At 52.9% G+C, this 21,072-nt stretch overlaps 1 protein-coding gene across 4 annotated transcripts; it reads left to right on the forward strand.

The window, feature by feature from the left end:
• Window positions 1–387: 387 nt before the first annotated feature.
• Window positions 388–19,101, forward strand: Pwwp3a (PWWP domain containing 3A, DNA repair factor). 4 transcript variants are annotated; one of them, XM_030245246.1, is made up of 14 exons: window positions 388–561; window positions 2,279–2,395; window positions 2,952–3,037; window positions 4,014–4,084; window positions 6,195–7,004; window positions 8,180–8,284; window positions 10,068–10,138; window positions 12,272–12,348; window positions 12,817–12,877; window positions 13,877–13,952; window positions 14,349–14,399; window positions 14,721–15,157; window positions 15,754–15,842; window positions 17,543–17,989. In XM_030245246.1, the coding sequence occupies exons 2-14, from the start codon at window positions 2,339–2,341 to the stop codon at window positions 17,598–17,600; spliced, it is 2,049 nt and encodes a 682-aa protein (XP_030101106.1). In that variant the 5' UTR covers window positions 388–561; window positions 2,279–2,338; the 3' UTR covers window positions 17,601–17,989. The 4 variants fall into 4 exon arrangements, with proteins under 4 accessions (XP_030101106.1, XP_006514089.1, NP_075920.4 ...); XM_006514026.2 differs by lacking the exon at window positions 17,543–17,989 and adding an exon at window positions 16,541–16,699 and having other exon boundaries at window positions 391–661; NM_023431.5 differs by having other exon boundaries at window positions 555–661; window positions 17,543–19,101.
• The last annotated feature ends 1,971 nt before the right edge of the window (window positions 19,102–21,072 follow it).

The following is a 21,072-nucleotide window of genomic DNA, read 5'->3' on the forward strand; positions in this document are numbered from 1 at the left end:
CTTGGGGACCTAGGTATGAGGCCATCTCACATTCTATTTTCCACTTCAGGACTTGGGCATCCTCACTGGATGGCTTTTTTTTTTTCCCACATAGGTGGGATAACTTCCTTCTGGGGTGGGAATCGGGTTACTTCGGAAGCTGGAAGGTACTAGAAGTCTGTGAGGAGCTCGTGAGGCCTTCGCCTTCCCAACCCCCCTCTGTCTTCGCATAGCTGCTCGCAGGCGGAAATCTGTCTGGAAAAAGGGCCCACTTTCCGTCTCAGGAACCATTGCAGGATGTAGGAAAACTGGGGCGTGGACTACGGGCTGAGGCGTGGTCTAGGGAGGCCGCCGCCGTCTGTGGGAGGGGCCATGATGTGAGCTCCATCTTCTTATTGGCCAGCAGCGGGGGGTGGGACTTGGAGCGGGCCTCCCGGTCTACCCTGCCTCGGGCCCAGGGGGAGCCCTCGCCGCGCACTCCACAAGTTGGGCAGGAGGGAAGGCGGTGGAGGGCGTGACCGATGGGCTGAGGCGTGGCCCGCAGGAGGTGGCGCGCTCTTGGGGGGCGGGGTCGAGGCGCAGGTACGCAGTTCCCATTGGGCGGCGGCGCGGGCGGGACTCGGCGCCGCTGTGAGGCAGGCCCCGCCCCTAGCCCGCGGGGATCTGCGCGGCGGCGGAGGCGGTGAGCGCGCGGGCTTGCGGCGGCGGTTGGCGGGCGGGCTTCCGCCGTTGGGACCGCCGCGGCCTGGTCGCTCAGGCTCGGACGCCGCGTCAGGCGGGCTGGGTGGGTGAGCCCGCTGCGGCCTGGGGAGGGCCGGGCGGGGTGCAGGCGGAGAGCCTGGGGAAGGGCGGCGGCTGGGCTGGACCAGCTGGGCCGCGTCCGGTTCTGCGCAGGGCCCACGTGCGGCCGAGGCCCCTGGGGGGCTGAGAACCTCGTTTCCTGGTGCAAACCCTGTGTTTCTGACCTAAGTCCCCTTCTCTGCAGCCTGAGCCCCATCCCTGCCGAGAGCCTCGTATTTCCGGCCTGATCCCTATCTTCTGCAGCCTGAACCCCGTATTTCCGGCCTTATATCTCTCTTCTGCAACCTGAGCCCCGAGTTTCCTACCTTATACCCCTTTTTTGCAGCCTGAACCCGTGTCCTTGCTAAGACCCCGAGTTTCCTGCTGGAGGCCCCTTATTGACCGGATACCTCGACCTCTGCAGTATCAACCCAACATTACACACATACACACACACACCCCGTGCCGCCTGAATCGTGAATTTACTGCTTGGTACCCTGTCTCAGCAGCCTGAATTTATGTCCTTGCTGAAAATTCTGGATTTCTTGCCTTATTTCTTCCCTTTGACCCCCTCTCTGCAGTCTAAGCCCCCAATTTGCTGCTCGAACCTTATCCCTGTTGTGAACTCTGAGTTTCATGTCAGAATCGCAGTCTCCGCGCCCAAACTCCCTCTAGCCTGACCTCCCATTCATTGCTGTAAACCCTATATTTCCTGCTGAACTCAAGTTTCTGCAGCTTGAATCTCAGTTCCTCTGTGAACCCCATCTTTGTTTCCCTACTGCAAACCCCACCTCTTTTACCTGACTCCTACCTGAACCTCTTTCTTTGCTATGGACATATTTGCTGCCCAAACCCCAGTCCTTGTTACCTGAGCCTCATCTTTTGTTGTCTGAGTTCCCATAACGCTGCAGAGCCCTTGTTATCTCCTGAAACCCCACCCTGCTTTAATGAACTCCCATCCTTGCTGGGAACCCTGTTCCCCCAACTCTGCTGCCTGTAATCCCTCTGGAAAACCTTTCCTGCTTCTACGATCCCTTCTACTACATAAACCCTTGTTTCTGCTGGTAGTTCCCTTGTTCCTGCCGTCCTTCCTGCTGCTTTGGTCCCCCTTCCCCCATCTTTCCATTTCTGTTCACAGCCCTGGCTGCTTCTGCCAGAACCCTGCATCTGTCCCTGTCCTTCCAGGGAATGGGGTATGTGGAGTGTGGTGTGTGCTGCAGCCACCCTTCAGGCCCGAGGCAGGGAGGGCTTGTGAGCTTTGCTGCTGCAGCATAGTTTGCGTGCAACCTTAAAGAGGGGATCTGTTAAATTTTATTTACAGAAAACAAGACATTTCCTCAAATTCCAGGGCCCTGCACTTGACTGTCACTTGGCTCTTTGCCCAACGTCTCAAGACCAGGCTCTGAATTGACCTGTGTCCTAGAAGCTGGGTGTGCGGCTAGCCTCTGCCCTGGAAGATTGTGTCTGTGTGAACCTCACTGCTGCAAGCAGCACCTTTCTAAAACACATTTCATTGCAGGGGACCTCTGGCCTCAGTCAAGCCTGTACCACCGCACGCCCAGATACTCCTTTCTGAGTCATGACGGATGCCAAGTATGTCCTCTGCCGATGGGGGAAGCGACTGTGGCCTGCGAAGGTGACAGCCCTTATTCTCTTAATTTCAGGAATTAGAAATGACTTTTGGTGACAATAAAGTCTTCATCAGGCTCTGTTCCTCAGAGTAACTATGAGAGAGAGCCGAGCCTGAATGCTCGGCACTGGGATCTGCTGGCACGAGTCCCAGGGTTCCCTCCACTCCAGGGGGTTTTGGTCTGGCGCTTAGGAGGCCCTAGATCCAGAATTGTCTTTAATTATTTCTCACACTAAGGGGGAAAAAAAAAAACAAAAAAAGAGTCATCTATAAAAAGGCTCAGAAGGCTGTGACCACAGGGAGTGCCTTGCTAGGAGCCCCAGACAGGAATAACTGTAGTGTTTGGGGTGTTCCTTCTAGCAAGTCAGAGGAAGTGCTGAGCTCCTGCCCTGTCCTGGGATGGCCTAGGGCTCCGGTGCCTCAGTTTATACTTGAATAAGAGTTCACATCAGGTCTCTGCTAATCCTGTGGCTGCCACCCGGGAAAGGCTCCCGCTGTCTGTCCCTCCACTGCCATAACAAGAGTTCTTTTTTATTTTTATTTCTACTTTTTTTACACTTAGGTTTTGGCCAGAACCGAGACTTCAGCAAAAAACAAGAAAAAGAAGGAATTCTTCCTAGATGTTCAGATACTCTCGCTGAAGGAAAAGTTAAGTGTGCTTGTTTTTGTTTTTGTTTTCCTAATACTGTCTCTCCCCTTCTGTCTGAGGTTTCTGATACTCTTCTCACAGAAGAAAGAGAAGCCTGTTTCTGCTGGGCTTAGGAGTTCTCTGCTTCTGTGTCTCCACGCTGAGAATCTTAGAGGGAGGACAATAGATTTTATTTGACACACATTTCAGGTTGGAGATTTTAGTCTATGAGGTGCAGGGGAGCTGCAGGAAGCGGGGTCTCAAGGGCAGATAGATAGGAATTATTCCCAGGGATCTATCCTGGGGTCTCCGCTCCCACCAAGGACTTGGTTCTGATCTGCTTGTGCCAGACCCACTGTTCCAAGAAGAAAAAAGATTTTTTTTTTTTGTACTGGAAAGGCAGATGGGCGGCAGGACTCTGTTGTCTTGCACCTGGTGACCCTTAATGGGTCACCAGCAAGGACAATGTGGGTGTAGGCCTGTGGTACGGTCCTTCCTTCTGAAGAGTCCACTGGCCGCTTGTCTCCTGGGTCCCTTCCTGCCACTGTCTTCAGAGCCCTCCACCAGGAGAGTCCCCAGCTTCCCACTCTCCCTGCGGCAGGGAAGGTAATTGAATACTTGAGTTTAAAAGGAAAGCAAGTCCTTTAAACTAAAACGCGCCTGCTGGGCTGTAAACAGCTCTTGGTGACATTAGCGGCTACTCGGAAAACCTAACAAAGGAGTTATTTGTGCAGTTGAAAGTCGATTTGCCTCATGAAAGTCCCAATTTGAATTTATTTTTACTCTTAACTCCAGCCGACCTTTTCTTTCTTAAAAGAGGGGCAAAAATGGAAAAGAGAGGGGGCATACCCACCCTGGTAGGCTGTCCCTGTTCCCTTGGCAGCGTCTGTCCCTGTCCTTCCTTCATGGTGACTTTGGGCGTGAGTGGAAGGTTGAGAGGGACATCTGGACAGTTGGGTTGCAGGCTGTGGTGCTGACCACTCATTGTTGTCGCAGGATCCAGGTTAAGAGCTCAGCCGTGGAGGCCCTGCAGAAGTCGCACATTGAGAACATTGCTGCCTTCCTGGGTAAGAGCTCCAGCCAGGCCACCAAGGTGCTGGGCTGCCGCCACAGGGAACCTCACAGAAGGAAAACGTGTGTTTGCCTGCTTTCCCTTTCTTTGTTAAGGCAGGGTCTCATGTAGCCTAAGTTGGTCTTGAAAGCACTCTAGCACAGGCTGACCCTGAACTCCTTCCTGATTCTTCTGCCTCCACTTGCCCAGTGCCTTGAGCACCACTGCTCCTCATGCACGGGTGCTGGAACAGAGCCCCGGGCCTCGTGCATCTGCCTCTTAGACCCTCCCCCACCCCCAGCTCTGTCCTTTCTTATAGGTGTTTTTTTGTTTGGGCAGTGCTGGAGATGAAGGCAACCCCTGAGCTGCATTGCTGCTTCTGCATATTGTGTGTTTGTTTCTTTGTTTTCAGTTGGAGTCTCCTACTGCAGCCAGGCAGGCCAGGAGTGGTGGCAGGATTCCTGCTTGAGCTCAAGACTGGCATTACAGGGATTGGTCTCCACGCCTGTGTTCTAGCTGGGGTCCTCCACACCACCCAACTAACTGCTTCTTAGACTTCTGCCCCAAACCAGATCTGTCATATGCCAGGAACCACCCTAGAGCCTTGTGATGGGCGTGGAGGACAGGAGAGGACACCTGCCCCACATACAGAGCAAAGAGCCCTCTGTCTCCTGAACCTCAGAGGTCACAATGTGGGGATTAAAATGGACTGAGGCTCAGGGTCAGGAATGCCTAGGAAGTCGGTGTGAGTGCGATCTCACGTCCTGTCCTAGCTGGGCCCTAGACACTCACTCAGCATCCTCAGTAGTAAATGATAGGCTGAGGCTGTTGCCTGTGACAGAGGGAGCCCTGCTCACGGGAAGCCTTATATTCAGTCCTACAGAATGCATATATAATATATGGACAGACACACATGCAGATAGAACATAGAGACAGACACATGCATGCAGACATACAGATACATGTATATATAACACAGAGACAGATGCATAATACACATACAGACACATGTGCAGACATATATAACATATAGACGTGTGCATTTATACATAAAGACAGGCATGCACAGAGACAGACACATGCATGCAGACATACATAATATACATAAGGGCTGGAGAGATGGCTCAGTGGTTAAGAGCACCGACGGCTCTTCCGAAGGTCCTGAGTTCAAATCCCAGCAACCACATGGTGGCTCACAACCATCCATAATGAGACCTGATGCCCACTTCTGGTGCATCTGAAGACAGCTACAGTGTACTTAGATATAATAATAAATAAATCTTTAAAAAAAATAATATACATAAATTGCCAATTATAAAAAGCCCAGGGGAGCAAGAACAGAGTGGTCAGCTTCCATGCTGCTACCTTTGTGTTATTCGCAGGTACTGTGGGTGAGTCATGGTGGTTGGGACTTAGCTTCCTTTGTATGTATAGGCCCTCAGTTCAGCACTTGCCGCCATTTCCTCTGTGGCTGAGCTAGACTTCATGTGCACCCTGCTCCAGACCTGGCACAGGCATACATGGTGAGGGTTCTGGATACTGGAGGTCCCCACCCGGCAGAGCCCAGCAGCAGCAGCAGCTTTCCCTCCGACTGAGTCTCAGCAGCAAAGACAGGTCCAGCCCAAGGGAAGCAAGGACTTCATCCCCAGGAGTCTATGGCTGCACGGGCAGCTGCGGGCTGTGCTGACTGCCTTTCTGATTGAGTGTGGGCATTCTTGTGTGGGCCCAGAGTGTTGGGAGCTACTTGCTTGTGAGCACATTTTAGTATTAAGCAGTTGCCAAGTGTGGGTCTAATAGAGAAAGGTGGTAGCCTAGGAAGTGTGAAGCTGTCCCCACCACCCTGTTCTGTCAGAGCGCTGCTTGCGAGACATCCAGATCCATTTATGCAGTGTTGCTCTAGGGCCTTGAGGGATTTAGCATTTAGCTAGTGAAGCTCAGGTCATTCTGGTTTGTTATCTAAAGTCATAGCCCTGAGTGATTATATAGCCATCTTTTAGCTTTGTACTCTTGTTTTGGGGATGGGTGTTTGGCACTTAAAGTGGTTACTGAGTCTATTGCTCTGTGATTATGATCGGGAGCCCTAGGCCTACCAGTGAAAGCCTCACTGTATATCTTTGTCCCCACAGCCTCTCAGAATGAAGTCCCAGCTACTCCCCTGGAGGAGCTGACTTACCGACGCTCCCTGCGAGTGGCCCTGGATGTCTTGAATGAGAGGACCAGTTTGAGTCCTGAAAGTCATCCAATAGAAGATGGGATTACACTGTCTCAGAAGGAGAAAACAGATGCAGATGTGGCCTCGCAGGTCTCCAGTGCTCCTTCTCCATCTCTCCTCGGTGAAGATGGTCAAGCCGTGGTAGCCCAGTGCGCATCCAAGAGGAGGTCGGAGTACAGTTCAAAAAGCCTGTTGCCGTCGTCTGCATTAGAAGATCATCTCAGGTGCCAAGTGGGCCCCAAGACAGGCCTCTCAGAGAGTGGAGCTGGAGACAAGTCTCAGGATGATTCTGGGTTACAGCTGGACCATGGGCAGGAGAGCACAACCAAAAAGAGGCAGAGGAATTTGGGAGAGAAACCTACCCGGCGCCGAAGATCAGAGTCTGGCCTTTCCAAGGGAGAAAGTGTCTTAAAGAGCCAGGGACAGGCATCCAGCTGTGTGGCCCTGGCTTCACCTAGGCCGCCCTCCCAAACCAGGGACGAGGAGCCCTGTGCCGGGGTCAAAGGCTGTGACTGGGTCAAGTCATCAGGCAACATCAGGCCACTCTCGGCCTCTGAGAGAAGCAGAGGATGCCCCACAAAGAGACCACGCTTGGATGGAGGCCAGAACCCACCTACCAGGCAGCTGGGGACTAGAACTGTGGGGGCAGCGCCCTGCCCTAGGAGCTGTTCTGGGGAGGTCACGATGCTGTGCAGTGCTGGAGCGGGTGACAAACCAGAGGAAGGTAACTATTGAGAGGAATTCACGCTGTGGGTTCGGGTGGGCCACGGGCTCGGGGTTTGTACGTAAAAAGCTCAGTGTCCCCAGGTCTGCCCACCCTCCTAAGGTATGATTTTCTCTCCTCTCAGATGTTTCTGTCTTTGTGTTTGAGTGGAATGGGAGTCAGGCAGGGCTGGGGAGGCAGCTGGTGACCCAGGCAGGGATCCCTGCTAAGCACTTCTATGTTGTTGTTGCTCACTGCAGAGTTAACAGCATGCTCCTGGTAAGTGAGGGGGGCTGCCGAGGGGATTAGTAGGCCTGGTGTCAGGAGCTGCCCGAGGTCACACTGAGACCCGTGTGTGGCTGCAGCCCAGGAGCTAGTCCTCTGTGAACCTGTTGACCCATTGAGCTCTGGCAGAAGGATCCAGAAATTGGGTGTGTGGTCGGTCAAGTGGATGTGAGGCACAGTAGGACCCTTCACAAGACCACACTCTGCCCTGTGGTGGCCTGCGGGGAGCAGCTGGGGAGTTGGCGACTGGGACTGCCTGGCCTTGTTGGTTCTGGGAACCCATTGTCTACATCCTCTGTGTGGCCAGGTCAGGCAAGGGCCTCCTGGAGCCTGCATGCTTCCCAAGCACTGCTCTTGGTTTCTCTGTGTTTATTTTTTAAATGTACTTGAGGCTGGAGCTCAGAGCTAGAGTGCCTGCCTGGCAAGAGCAAGACCCTTGTCCATCCCCAGCATCAGAGTTGAAACAATGAAGGAGGGCCATGGAGATGGCTCCATAGGTGAAGACGCTCGCCGCTAAGCCTACTGACCTGAGCTTGATCCCTGCAACCTATCGGGGTGGAGAGAACTGACTCCACAAATTTCTTCTGGTCTCCATGTGTGTGCTCTAGTGCACATACGTGCATACACAAACATGGACAAACAGACATATTCACGCACATGCACACACGTGCAGACAAAAGATGCACACAAGGATGCACAAACACATATAAAACGCACACAAGGATGCACAAACACAAAAACATGGAGAAATTTTTTAAAGAAAGACAAACCCAATTCTGACCACAGGGTGCATTGCACCCTTGTTGAATTTTGCTCGGGATCTGTCCTTTGTCGTGGACGGCCCTTTGTCCCTAGTCCCTACCGGGGTGAAGTGATAGACATCAATAGACATCAAGTCCCTGTCTCTGCAGATCCTGTGTCCTCAGAAGAATCCACAGGGTTCAAGTCCACACACTCCCTGCTGGAGGAGGAGGAGGAGGAAGAGGAGGAACCACCTCGGATCCTTCTGTATCACGGTGAGAGAGTGTTGCACTTGAGAACAGTGGGGAAGGGGCCCATCCTATTCAGTATCCCATAAAGTCAGCTAGTTGTTTGGTGCTGGCGGAGTTTTTTGGTTTTGTTTTTAGACAGGGTCTCACTGTGTACCTCTAATAAGCCTGGAACTTACTGTATAAACTAAGCTGGCTTCTGACTCGGCAATCTGCCTGCTTCTGCTTTCAGAGCGCTGGGATGAAAGTCGGGTGCCTTCATAGGTGATGCTGTTAGAATTTCTATGTTCTGACCCAGGACTTGTCTAGAGCCTTGTATCCTTCTGTCTCTAATGGAGGCCAAGGACTTGGGAGAGGTAACCAGCCCAGCATTGGCTCTGTCCCGTAGCCAGGCACTGAGTAAAGATGTAGGCCCTTTTGCCCTAGGTTGGACAGAGCTACCTTTACCAGTGGTTCATGTCCATCCAGGGAACTGTACGTTCTCCTTAAGGGTAGGTACTATATGATGCAGTGTGCAGCCGAGAAAGATGTGTGAGTCGGGGCTCACTGAGAGCACAGTGGTACATCTCAGCCACTGAGGAACCCAAGGACTGTCCCTTAGCCAGCTGCACACTGAGGTGGGGCACATGGAGGCCAAGGATGTGGCTTAGGTGATGTGGGGCAGGCTGAGGGTTCTTGGTGAGTGCCAGCCAGACTCCATCTTCATCCTACTTTCTCAGGGGCATGAGTTCCCAGGCTGAGTGCTCTCTGAGGACCCCTGGCTAAGTACTGCTGAGTACTCTGTTGGAAGGGCCCGCATGCTGATATGAGCTGCACTTCAAAAGGCCTCAGTGTTTGGGTCAGATCTGAAGACTAGCTGAGAATGGCTACAGAGACCCCAGCGTCCTGACATTAGGGTCTTCTGTGTCCTTCTATGGCAGGCTTGAGCTGATGGTCTCACTAACCCACCATACAAAGCTCAAGACAATTGCCAATTCTCAGCCAGGGTGTCTGAGGTGCTTGGTGCTCTCCTCAGTGGACTGTCACCTTTTTAAGAGCCTTGTCAGCTAGGAGGAGGCAGAGAGATACCTGCAAGTTGAAGGCCACTTTGGGCTACATAATAACATAAATAACAAAGGCAGGGCCATGGCTCTGTGGTAGAGAGCTTGTCTAGCATTGACAAGAGCCTTGGTTCCGTCCCAGCCTCAGTGTCCTGTACACTAGCATGTGCGTGCATGTCATTCCAGTCCTTGGGCGGGAGGGCCATTGGGTCCCTGAGTTCAGGCCAGTCTGCTGTAAGTAGAGAGACCCTGTCTCAAATATCAGTGGGGAATGATGTTCCCTCCTCTAAGAATGTATGTGTTCTGCATTGTGACCCCTGCTCTTGCTGTTCCTGGAGAGGACAGTGTATTTATTCTGTGAACCTCGTGATGATATAATGTACATTTTGGTGCGGAGCTGCACTGCTCATGGACCGCACCTGCCATGGATGCAGGCTTCTAAATGTCTGCTTCTGGAGGGTACTAGAGCTCAGAGGTGGGGGTTTTGACATAGAGCTTATCCACCGTGCTGCAGGCTTCATCTCTTGTCACAGGACGTTGGACACAAAGCCATGGCCTCCTGCCCCACGGTGGGCACTGAGACACCATTCTGTGTGTCTGTATCCACCGTACGTCTGGGTTCCTGGGTAGATGAGGTTAGAGTTGGGTGTGAACAGCGCAGTGATGTGTGTGGGTGTCCTTGATTCTTCTTGTCTGTACTGTACCTGTGTGAGGCAGATTTGACTCATCTGGGTTTTTTTTTTTTATTCCTCCCTTTTTTTTAATTGTAGAACCACGGTCATTTGAAGTAGGAATGCTGGTCTGGCTTAAATACCAAAAATACCCATTCTGGCCAGCTGTGGTAAGTACACCTGCCGTGGGCACCGAGTCCCTCATCCTCAGACCCGTTCCCCTGCTCTAGCAGGTAGTTTGGTAGCCCTGTTAATGCTGGAACGCCTGGGTGCTAATGACTCAGACATGGGCACACAGCCTCCCTCCGACAGCAGGGCCTGGTCATATGGTGAGTGCCATTCCACATGGCAGTCTGAGTGAAATTCATGCCCAGCCGCCTCGGGAATCTGTGAGCAGTGTGCTGCTAAGCTTCTGGATAAAGGCGCCAAGCCACCGCCTTCTCAACCCCTGAATTTAGGTCCCATGATAACAGTGGGCATGGTGGCATGGGCACACTCATCCCTGCACACAGAAGGCTGAGGCAGGAAGCTCTGGAGTTCATGGTCCTCCGCTACATAAGAATGTTGGAGGCCAGCCTGGGCTACATGAGCGCTGTCTCCAGTTATGTCTCAATCCCACTGAAGGTCTGTCATGTGGCCTGTGAGTCTGCTCCAAGGGCAGTCCATTAGCTATATTTGTGCCTGGTGTTGCAACCACTCCAGTGAGGACTTCTCTAGGTGGAGACATTGCGTGCCCTGTCATCTCCTCTGTGCCTGCCTTCACTCCCCTGTGATGCTGTCCGCACAGCTAGGCTATTTTGTGATTCTATGTTTTGTCTCTGATTTTATTTTATTTATTTATTTTTTAAATGATTTATTTATTTATTTACTTTATGTAAGTACACTGTAGCTGTCTTCAGACACCCCAGAAGAGGGAGTCAAATCTCGTTATGGATGGTTGTGAGCCATCATGTGGTTGCTGGGATTTGAACTCAGGACCTTTGGAAGAGCAGTCGGGTGCTCTTACCCACTGAGCCATCTCACCAGCCCCCGATTTTATTTTTTCTTAGCTTTTTCAAGACATGGTTTCTCTGTGTAGCCCTGCCTGTCCTGGAACTCACTCTGTAGACCAGGCTGGCCTCAAACTCAAAGGTCCACCACCCCTGTGCTTGGACTAAAGGCTAGCGCCTCTGTTGCCCTTTATCACCATTCTTTAAAGATGGAGACCAGGTCCTGGAACACTGTAGCCCTAGACAAGTGCTGTGTCACCAGGGTCACAGTCCAAGCCCCAGTTAAGTTTTGTCAAGTGGTGCGGGTGTTTAATTCTGGAATACTGGCTGTGTATGGTGCTGCAGGTCTGTCACCCCAGCACTTGAGGAGAAGGCAGAGGTATGTCGAGTTCATGACCATCCCAAAAGAGGACCAGAGGAGAGGGACAGGCAGAAGATCTGGGGTGAAAGCAGCCAGAAAGCTAGTAATGGTGTGGGAGCAGCTGGCTCTGGGATGCTGTGTGTCCTCCCTCAACCCTGTCCTCTCCTTTCTGGTCTCCAGTGTGTGCACGGGGCTCATAGGTTACTGGACTGATGTTTGCAGGCACAGGGCTAGACCTGAGGGTTGGTATCTTGGGGACCATCTGTCCTGCTTAGGAAGAGGCTTGCCGGGCTCACTGCTTCTCCACAGTGGGCTGAGTTCGCCGCATACTGTGGACTCTGAGTTTCCCTAGTGCCCACCTCTGAGCAGCTCCCATTCAGCCAGAGGCAGAGAGGCACAGGCAGGGACGTGGCCTGTTACTAAGAGACCAAGATGGGAGCCTGGCATGGTGGCATACACCTGTCATCCTCAGCCACACGGAGTTCAAGGTCAGTTTGGGTTATGGGAGACTGTTGGGTCGGCTCCGTGAGTCTCTGGTTGTGTAAGAATGAGGGCCTGAGTTTAGCTCTTAGAGCCCTCAGAAAGCCAGACTGTAGTGTGCCTGCATTCTGGGGAGATGGAGGCAGGCAGGAGGACTCTAGACCCTGTGTCTGGAATGTACAGTTGCACTGATAGTCTAATCTCAAGTAAGGTGGAAGGTCAGGGATGATGCCTGAGGCTGTCTGTGGCTTCCGCATGCATCCCTGCACACACAAGGATTTAAGAACAAGACCCAAATGGAGACTTGTGGATTCTACCTTGTAATACCACAGAGCCATAGGAAGCAATGGGGTCACACACACCCCACCACCACCACCACTAGGATGGCCAGGCCCGGCCCTAGAGAGGGCCTGAGAGGAGGTGGGGAGCACCCATCCCCCTGTTCATGCTGTGGTGTCCCAATCTACCCACAGGTCAAGAGTGTCCGGCGAAGAGACAAGAAGGCCAGTGTGCTCTTCATTGAGGGCAACATGAACCCCAAGGGCCGAGGGTTAGTGATGCCATAGTTAGGGCATGGGCAGGAGTGGGAATCCTTTCTGGTGCCTTGACTGGAGCTGCCAACATGGTCCAGAGTCCACAGTGTCACTTGGTGTTTCAGCCAGATGGCTAGAACTGGCAGCCAGGACCCATTGTCCCTGCATGCTGCACCAGAGCAGAGTTTCAGCCAAACATGGTTCTTAGTGAACTGGATCTGGCCAGTTTGGCTAAGGGTCCTCACCCACATCAGCAGCATGCATGAGCTAGCCAGCCTGCTCACAGTGACCTCAAAGCCCCCTCAGGTACCTTTCAGAAGGTGACCTTGGGTAATTGTGTGCGCCCAGGGTGGCTGGTTGGTGTAGGGACCTGGGCCCCCAGTGCTATGGAGGTGCTACAGCCTAGAGCAGGGTTAGGTTTCGGAGGAGGGTTTCTCTCCTGGGTTGAGGCCACCTGTGCTCATCTTGGCCTCTGCTCTGTCAAGAATCACTGTGTCGCTGCGACGGCTCAAGCACTTTGACTGCAAGGAAAAGCACGCACTGCTGGTAGGTGTTGGCACTGGGAACTTAGCTTTTGGGGTGTACATGTGTGTGTGTGTGTGTGTGTGTGTGTGTGTGTGTATGTGTGTGTGTGCGCGCGCGCATGCGTGCTTGTGCATGTGCATATGTGTGTGCACAAAAGCGTGAACGTGGAGGTGAGAGGACAGCCTCTGGTCAGTTTTTTCCCCTTACTTGAGGCCCCATCTACCCCAGGCTCACTGGCCCTCAAGCTTCTGTGGATTCTCCTGTCTCTGAACCCTGTCTCACCCTACACTACCATATCTGATTTTATGTGCTCCTGGGAATTAGAACTTGTTTTCCTGAATAACCTTTGTCTCCCTGGCCAGAAAAAATTATTTTGTTCTATTGACTCAAACCAAAACACCAGATTGTGGGGTGATGGTGTACCCTGTGCAGTTGGGGGCCATGACTCCTGCGTGTAGCTGTTGTGGTCAGTCTCTCTGAGAGGTGCAATGGCAGGTCCTGCTTGCTGTAGACACATCAGAAGCATCTCATCACACATCCAGTCAGTAACATGTGCCATGTGCGGGATGAGGCTCTGACTCACTGCAGACCCCACCATGGGAAGGCACTGGCCAGCCAGGATCAGTGAGAGACTGTCATCGAAGAAGTGGCTAGTGATCAGGGATGGCACCGCGTCATCCTCTGGCCTCCACACTGTGGGTGTGGGACACGGCATCCCCAAGGTGACTGGGGAGTTAGAGGGTGGCTAGAAGCTGAGTTAGGATTAGGAGTTGAAGAACCAGTCTCGGTTACATACAAAACATGGACTACATGAGATCCTGTCTGAAAAAGACCAAAAAGGTCAATTGTTAGTTCAATGGCTTCCTGAAGCCTGAAAGTGCCTGCCTGTCGTACCTTCTGAAGGTGCCAGACTGCAGTGGAGTGACTGAGAGCCTTGGTCCCCAGCACCCACTTAAGCCTGGGAGCCTGGGAACCGCAGGCTGATAGAGCCGACTCACACTCAGCTCTTTGCTTTTGTAGGACAGAGCCAAGGAGGACTTTGCCCAGGCCATTGGCTGGTGTGTTTCACTCATCACTGACTACCGTGTGCGGCTGGGTATGTGGGCTGCACCCTAGGGAGTGGGTGGGGTGAGGTGGGCGGTACCATGTCATTGGCACCTGTCGAGGGCAGCATGGAGGTGCCAAGATAGATGTGGTAGTAGCCCTACATCCCATCTTGGCCTGCCTAACTTGTGAGGGTACTGTGTCTGTGGAAGGCAGGAGCAGGCACAGCCCTCCTGATTGAAGACCCTATACAGTACTGCCTCTGTGTGGTGACTCTGGCTGTCACCTGAACCCCTGGCCGCTCCTTCCTGGGGTGGTGGACAGACTCCCACCTCACAGATCTGCCTTAGGGTAAAGCACAAACCAGAAGGCTCCTGGCTGGAACTCCTGAGCATCAGAACCAGTAGTGCTCAGGTTTGAGCACAGCCTTCTCTTGTGCCCTCCACAGGATGCGGCTCCTTTGCTGGGTCTTTCTTGGAATACTACGCTGCTGATATCAGTAAGTATACGTGTGGTCTTCACATAGGGTCTGCTTTTGGTTCTTGAGAGATCATCTTGCTGTCTTTGGTGCTGTGACCTCAGCTGCCATCATGCCCTGCATCCCTATTAGGTGGGCAGCTGTGTGCTGGGCAGGGGGTTGGGAGATCTAAGGAATGCTGCCTTCACACTGGGACATTTTCAGCTGGCACACTCCGTGGTTCTCAGGAGATTCTCCTTGTATGCATGGGAGCTCGGGAGAAGGGGTTGGTGAAGGGAGCCCGAGGTTGAGGCTGGGAGGTAAGGACATCATCACACATCCGAATTTGTGCTCCTCTCGCAGGCTACCCTGTGCGCAAGTCTATCCAACAGGACGTCCTGGGGACCAGGTTTCCTCAGCTGGGCAAGGGGGACCCTGAGGAGCCTGTAGGGGACAGCCAGCTGGGACAGTGGCGGCCATGCAGGAAGGTGCTGCCTGACCGCTCCAGGGCTGCACGGGATAGAGCCAACCAGAAGCTGGTGGAGTACATCGTGAAGGCCAAGGGTGCAGAGAGCCACCTGCGGGCTATCTTGCACAGCCGCAAGCCCTCACGCTGGCTGAAGACGTTCCTGAGCTCCAGTCAGTGCGTGACTTGCATGGAGACATACCTGGAGGATGAGGCGCAGCTGGATGAGGTGGTGGAGTACCTGCAGGGCGTCTGCAGAGACATGGACGGCCAGGTGCCTGAGCGCGGCAGTGGAGACCGCATTCGCTTCATCTTGGATGTGCTGCTGCCCGAGGTGGGTGCCCCACATCCTCATGCTCAGCACCAGCAGGGCCTGGACAGTCTCCCTGCTGAGGCTTCCAGGAAGAAGCTGCCAGCCTGTGCCTGTCTGTCCCCGTGTTGCTGTGGGTGGGACATGCTCACATGAATCGGAAAAGGAAACAGTGGTACGCTGTGTGCTCATGGTGTCTCGGGCTGGCCTGAAACTGGGCACGCTCTCGTCTCAGACTCCTAAGGACTTGGGACAGTTCTCACCACCACACCTGACCCCTCAAGTCACTGTAACTACTACTGTGTGTAACTTTAAAACTGGGTGGTTTTCGCCGGGCGTGGTGGCGCATGCCTTTAATCCCAGGACTCTGGAGGCAGAGGCAGGCGGATTTCTGAGTTTGAGGCCAGCCTGGTCTACAAAGTGAGTTCCAGGACAGCCAGGGCTAAACAGAGAAACCCTGTCTCGAAAAAAACAAAACAAAAACAAAACAAAAAAAAAAAAAAACTGGGTGGTTTTGACCATGACCAGCTCCTAACACTGGAAATGGAGCCCAAGGCCTCATACATGTCAGGTTAGCTTTTTGTTCACTGAGCCATGGCCTGACCCTCATTCTTCCGCAGGCAATCATCTGTGCCATTTCCGCGGTGGAGGCGGTGGATTACAAGACAGCCGAGCAGAAGTACATTCGTGGCCCCACACTTAGCTACCGGTAGGTCCTCACATGGCCGTGTGCTGTGCTGTGTCCCCTGTTGTGACAGGACTGCCAAGCCCCTGTCCACAGGTAGTACAAGTGCTGTGTGTCAGTGCGCAGGTGTGGTAGGGTCAGCTGGGCCTTCTTTCCAGACAAGGGCTGGACAAAGGCCCAGGTCTGTAGGCTGTGTTCTGCTATGGGCTAGGCTGGCTGCAAGCCAGGAGGACCCTAGGGCAGGGCCACAGCCGCCTCTGCAGTCCTGGCCCTGTCGCGTGCTCTGCCCAAGACCCCTGTAATCTCCTTGTGAACAGCATTAAGGGCTCTGCCCCGCCTGCTCCCGTGTGGCTGATAGAGAGCACAGAGCTAGATTAAGAGGCAGTGTAGCCGTCAGCAGGGCAGCGGGTTGAAGCTGCCTGTCCTGTCGCCTACAGCACTCCTAAGATGTGTGGCCCCAGAGCCTCTAATCCACCTCTGGGCATGCTGCCAGACTTCAGTGGGAGGCAGGCAGGGCAGTGACAGGCAGAGGATGCCACTGCAGTCACAAATAGGGTCTCCATCCAGAGCCTCATCCTGGGTTCATTGCCTCTAAAAATAAGTTGGCATCCCCAGGAGGACGGTGGGACCACTGGCACAGGGCCTCCTGGTACCCAGGGCAGCCATATTAGGTGGCGACGTCCACTGACTCGGTCAAGAGTATCAGCTCCTGTCATTTGCAGGATTCTGACCCTGAGATAACATTGCAGCAAAGGCCTCTGTACAGACCCTCAGGCTGCGGTCCAGTCCCCAGCTCTCAGCAGTCACGGGCTCCATGCTAAGTACATAACTGTAGTGCTCTCATCCCAGCACTTGTGAGGTGAGGAGAAGCCTGTCTGGGCTGGAGAAGCTATCTCAGTCAGCAGAGTGCTGGGTGTTGCTGCCCCCAGGCCTGCTGTGAAAGGCTGGGGATGGTTGTGTGTGCCAGTTCCAGTCCTGGGAAGGGGTAGATATTCTGGGCTCAATGTCAGCACCCTAATCAGCAAATACCAGGTTCAGAGTGGGAGTCCCGTTTCCAAAACCAAGGTGGAGAATGAGAGACATGCTTGATGTCACCCTATGGCCTCCATATTGTGCATGTGTGTGCATGGATACCTGTGTGTGCCTGGTGCCTGTCAAAAGAGGGCCTTGGATGCCCTGGAAATGGAGTTAGGGATGGGGTGGGTGATCGGAACTGAACTCGGGTCCTGGGCAAGATCAGCAAGTTGTTCTAGTCTCTGAGCCATTTGTCCAGCTCCTGAAATATTCTTTAGAGCAAGGGTGATTGGGCAAAGTGAAGCAGAAGGATGTAAGATCAAGCCTGGGCTAGGTGAGTCTTTGTCACACACATAAAAAAAATCAGTCTGGGGCTGTGCTCAGTGCTCAGAGTACTTGTCTGCATGGAGCCCTCTGTTCCATCCCCAGATTCAGTGCAATAAAATTTACTGTCTTTGTATCTTGTGTGGCAGTCAGCAGCTCTTTCTGCCCCATGCCATTGCCCTAAAAGCTGAAAGCTTCCAGACTGCAGTGTCCCCATCGGTGCCGGCATTGCTGTTGGCTATTCTGCCATGGCAGAGCATCTTTCTTCTTCGTGGCCTGTTTCCTTCAATGCATAAATGCACACTCAGCCCATGCCACTGCTGATTGTTCTAGAGTCGCTGGTGCCCACTTGGTGCCTCTCACGGGCAGTCTCTTGTTTCTTGAAGGGAAAAGGAAATCTTTGACAATGAACTCCTGGAGGAGAGGAACCGACGCCGTCGCTGATGCCGCAGTCTGCACCTGGCCGGCCAGCACTGGGTGTGACCTGCCAGAGGCCTCCACCAGGCCTAGGAGTGTGAGAACTTTGACCTGTGCGTGGGTTCTACGTCTTCAGCCTAAGTCTGGGAGATCAGATGCCATCAGATGCCTGCTGCCATCTATGAACAGCTGCTTTCTGGAAGTTTCTGTGTGTTTTTGTGTATACATGTGTATGTCTGGTTTTATTTTTTTTAATTATTTTGTTTATAAATGCGTTTGAATGCATATGTGTCATAGTCATTGCACAGTGTGGCTGGCATGTGCGCTCTATGTCCCATGTTGCTTGGTGTGCCCGCCCTACAGACATTTCTGGAAAGACTGACCTGAACACGTGACTCCCAGAGCATTGACATGTTGCCCTGGCATTCATTGTTCTGCTTATTTCCTCTCCAGTTTCTGGAATCTTCTCTGCCTCTCCTGTGTGGTGAGCAGGCAGTGGGGACTCTTGCAGGAACAGTCTTTGCAGGTGGGAGATGTTAGGGAGGTGGGAACATGTTTGTTCACTGGGCTCCTTGTAGTCTTGCAAGGCCGGGCAGGCCAGCAGCGTTCATCCCCACCCCATGCTCTCTGTTCCCCTGCGCCCCCAGCCAAGCACTGATTACGCAGGGCTGCCACTGGCTTCTAGCCTGGCCCCACCACCCCACCTAAAAACCTCTTCTGGACCGAGGATGGTGGGGATGACAATAAGAAAAGGCAGATTCCTGCATGGTTGCCATGGATGCACGATCTCACCGTGGTTGTGTGGAAGCTCTGTCCACCCAGAGCGAGGGTGAAGCCACTAGTAGCAGTGGACAGCCCTATGCTGAGCTATGCCAGCCAGCTGCAAAGCCCATAGGATACTCAGCCAGGTGTTGGGTTGCTGGATATGGAACACATGGGTGTCCTTGACACTTGTGGCCATCCCAGAATGAGATGGGGATGATTAAGCATCACCCTAGACCCCTGCATCGGACAGCACATCGCGCCAGGATGGTATGAGATAGGTGAGTACAGACGTGGCCTGTCAGGACAGGCACAGCTGAGCAGCACTGTCTGTGGCCTCTCGACTCAAATTTCTCTACCATCTTTGTTGAAATTGGGGTCACGGAGAACCAGGTCAGAGACCTTGTTCAGGCTGCAGCTTGTCCTACCATCCATAGGGACCACCCGTGGAAGGGACACTGGATTTGAGGTATCAGAATATTGCTGTCAGGGCCTTCTGCCCAGAAGAGGCCTGATGCCAGGAACTCAGCTTCTTGTTGGCACTGGGAAATGGGTCTGCCCTTGGTCCATGTACAGCTCTGTCAGGGAGTGAGAGGCTTTTCAGAACCGCAAGAAACCCAGTGCAAGTTCCTCCTCAGTAGCTACAGTCTTCACTGCTGTGCCCGACTGTGGCCTTAAGAGTAGCTTCTCCTCTGACGCCCTCTTCTGGCGTGTCTGAAGACAGCTACAGTGTACTTACATATAATAAATAAATAAATAAATCTTTAAAAAAAAAAAAAAAAAAAAAAAAAGAGTAGCTTCTCCCCAGGACAGGCTTGTCTCACACTGGGAGTGGCACTTCACCTGGCCCCACTACTCCCCTGTGTGGTGGGCCTGGGGCAAACAACACCCTGCTTTCCACCTGGGGTCCATACACAGACCATCTTGGAGACAGAATGGTCACAAATTCAGTCAGGGCCTGCAGCATCTCCCTAGAGCAGCACCTTAAACACCCTTTAAAGCCCTGCATCCTGTGGGTGACAATGGCCTGTATTTCAACTTGTCTGGAGGCCACATTTCTCTCTACACCTTGGGTTATGATCTGGCTGATTTGGAGGGGCTGAGATACCAGATATGATTCCCTCATCCCTGTCTTGTCAGTGCCCCCCACATCCTCTGTGACTCCCACATGCCCCTCAGGGCCTCAGATCTCTGACACCAGATGGGTCACTTTTAGGGTATCCAAGGCCCTATAGTTGATGATAGGTGCATCACTGGCCAGCCTATAGGACAGGAATGTCCCAGTTGAAGTGGGCACATTCCCTAGACATTACCCAGTGTCCCACAGCTAGGATTCAAGAGGCCTTTTCTCCTCCTGTCCCATTGTGGTGGAGATAAGCCTGTGGCCTCTTCTGCCGGTTGATATTCCTTCCCTCCAAAAACCTCTACAATCCCTCGGCTCCCTGGTGCCATCTAGTGGTATTTTCCCACCTGTATCTCAGGGACCTTAACTCGTGTCTCACTGGAAGCCCAGGCACCACAAGGTAAAAAGACTCAGACTCCTCAAGAAGCAGCAGATGGGCAGCAGAGACATAGAGGTCCTGACCCAGGCACATTAGCGAGTGGATTGTGGATCTTTTGTGCCGTGCCAGGTGCTGCGCCACGCCATGAAAATGGGAAGTGACCCTAGGTCCATCTTGCCTCTCTATCTTGCACTGCAGTGTCCTTCCCCATCCACCCCTCCTCCCCTTCCTCCTCATCTCTTCCTGTTCCATCATCCCCAACTTTCTTGCCCACAGCTATCAAAGCCCCAAGCTGCCCTTTCATTCCCTCCTGACCTGTTCTTGTGATGTCCTTGAAGCTCTGGATTCCTGCCTGAGCACTACTCTGTTTGCCTGACTGCTGTCCATCTGTCAGGCAACCAGACACACTGACCAATCCTCCTCAAGCCACAGCTAGAGCATGTTTCCCAGAGCCTGGTGACAAGGAGTACTCGTCCATGGTCTGTAGATGGGGGGTAATCAAGAGGGGGCAGTTGAGGGGCTGGAGAGATGGCTAGTGGTTAAGAGCACTGACTGCTTTTCCAGAGGTCCAGAATTCAAATCCCAGCAACCACATGGTGGCTCACAACCATCTGTAATGAGATCTGATGACCTCTTCTGGTGTGTCTGAAGACAGCTACAGTGTACTTATATATAATAAATAAATAAACCTTTTAAAAAAAGAGGGGGGTGCAGTTAGTTGATACTACATCAGAGGCAATGGGATAAATATCATCAGGCTGAAGACCCTGAACTCGCCTGGACTTTTGCAGTGCTCAGAATGAACCAAAATCGTGTTCATGTCCCACCACCAAACCATATCCCACCCTTGTCTAGAATGTACTGTATTTGTTGTGGGAGGGGCAAGGCAAGTGGGTGTGGGAGTGGGTATGGGTGTTCGAACTTGTGTGTGAATGTGTGTGTGTGTGTGTATGTGTGTAGGTTGGAGAACATCTTTCCCTATGTGGTTGGAACTTAGGTAGTCAGGCTTGGTGGCAAGTGTCTCTGATATACTGAGCTATCCGGCTGCCTCTCCCACTGTTTAGTACCAAATGTGTCCCAAACACTATGTAACACAAAGTGGCCTCAACTCCACAGGGACCCTACTTTAGTCAGTGTGTCTCTTTGCCTCTGTCTTGAGACAAGGTCTCTATATGCAGCTTTGGCTGTCCGGATCTATGAAGACCAGGCAGGCTTCAAATTCATGCAGATCTGCT

The sequence above is a fragment of the Mus musculus genome, chromosome 10, assembly GCF_000001635.26.
Source record: "Mus musculus strain C57BL/6J chromosome 10, GRCm38.p6 C57BL/6J".
NCBI lineage: Eukaryota > Metazoa > Chordata > Mammalia > Rodentia > Muridae > Mus > Mus musculus.

What these genes read in the sequence shown, in the direction of transcription:
- Pwwp3a (XM_030245246.1), top strand. Translation starts at nt 2,339, where the DNA reads ATGACGGATGCCAAGTATGTCCTCTGCCGATGGGGGAAGCGACTGTGG. An exon ending in GGGTGACAAACCAGAGGAAG is followed by an intron (nt 7,005 to 8,179) that starts GTAACTATTGAG and finishes CTGTCTCTGCAG; the next exon opens with ATCCTGTGTCCTCAGAAGAA. An exon ending in ATACTACGCTGCTGATATCA is followed by an intron (nt 14,400 to 14,720) that starts GTAAGTATACGT and finishes CTCCTCTCGCAG; the next exon opens with GCTACCCTGTGCGCAAGTCT.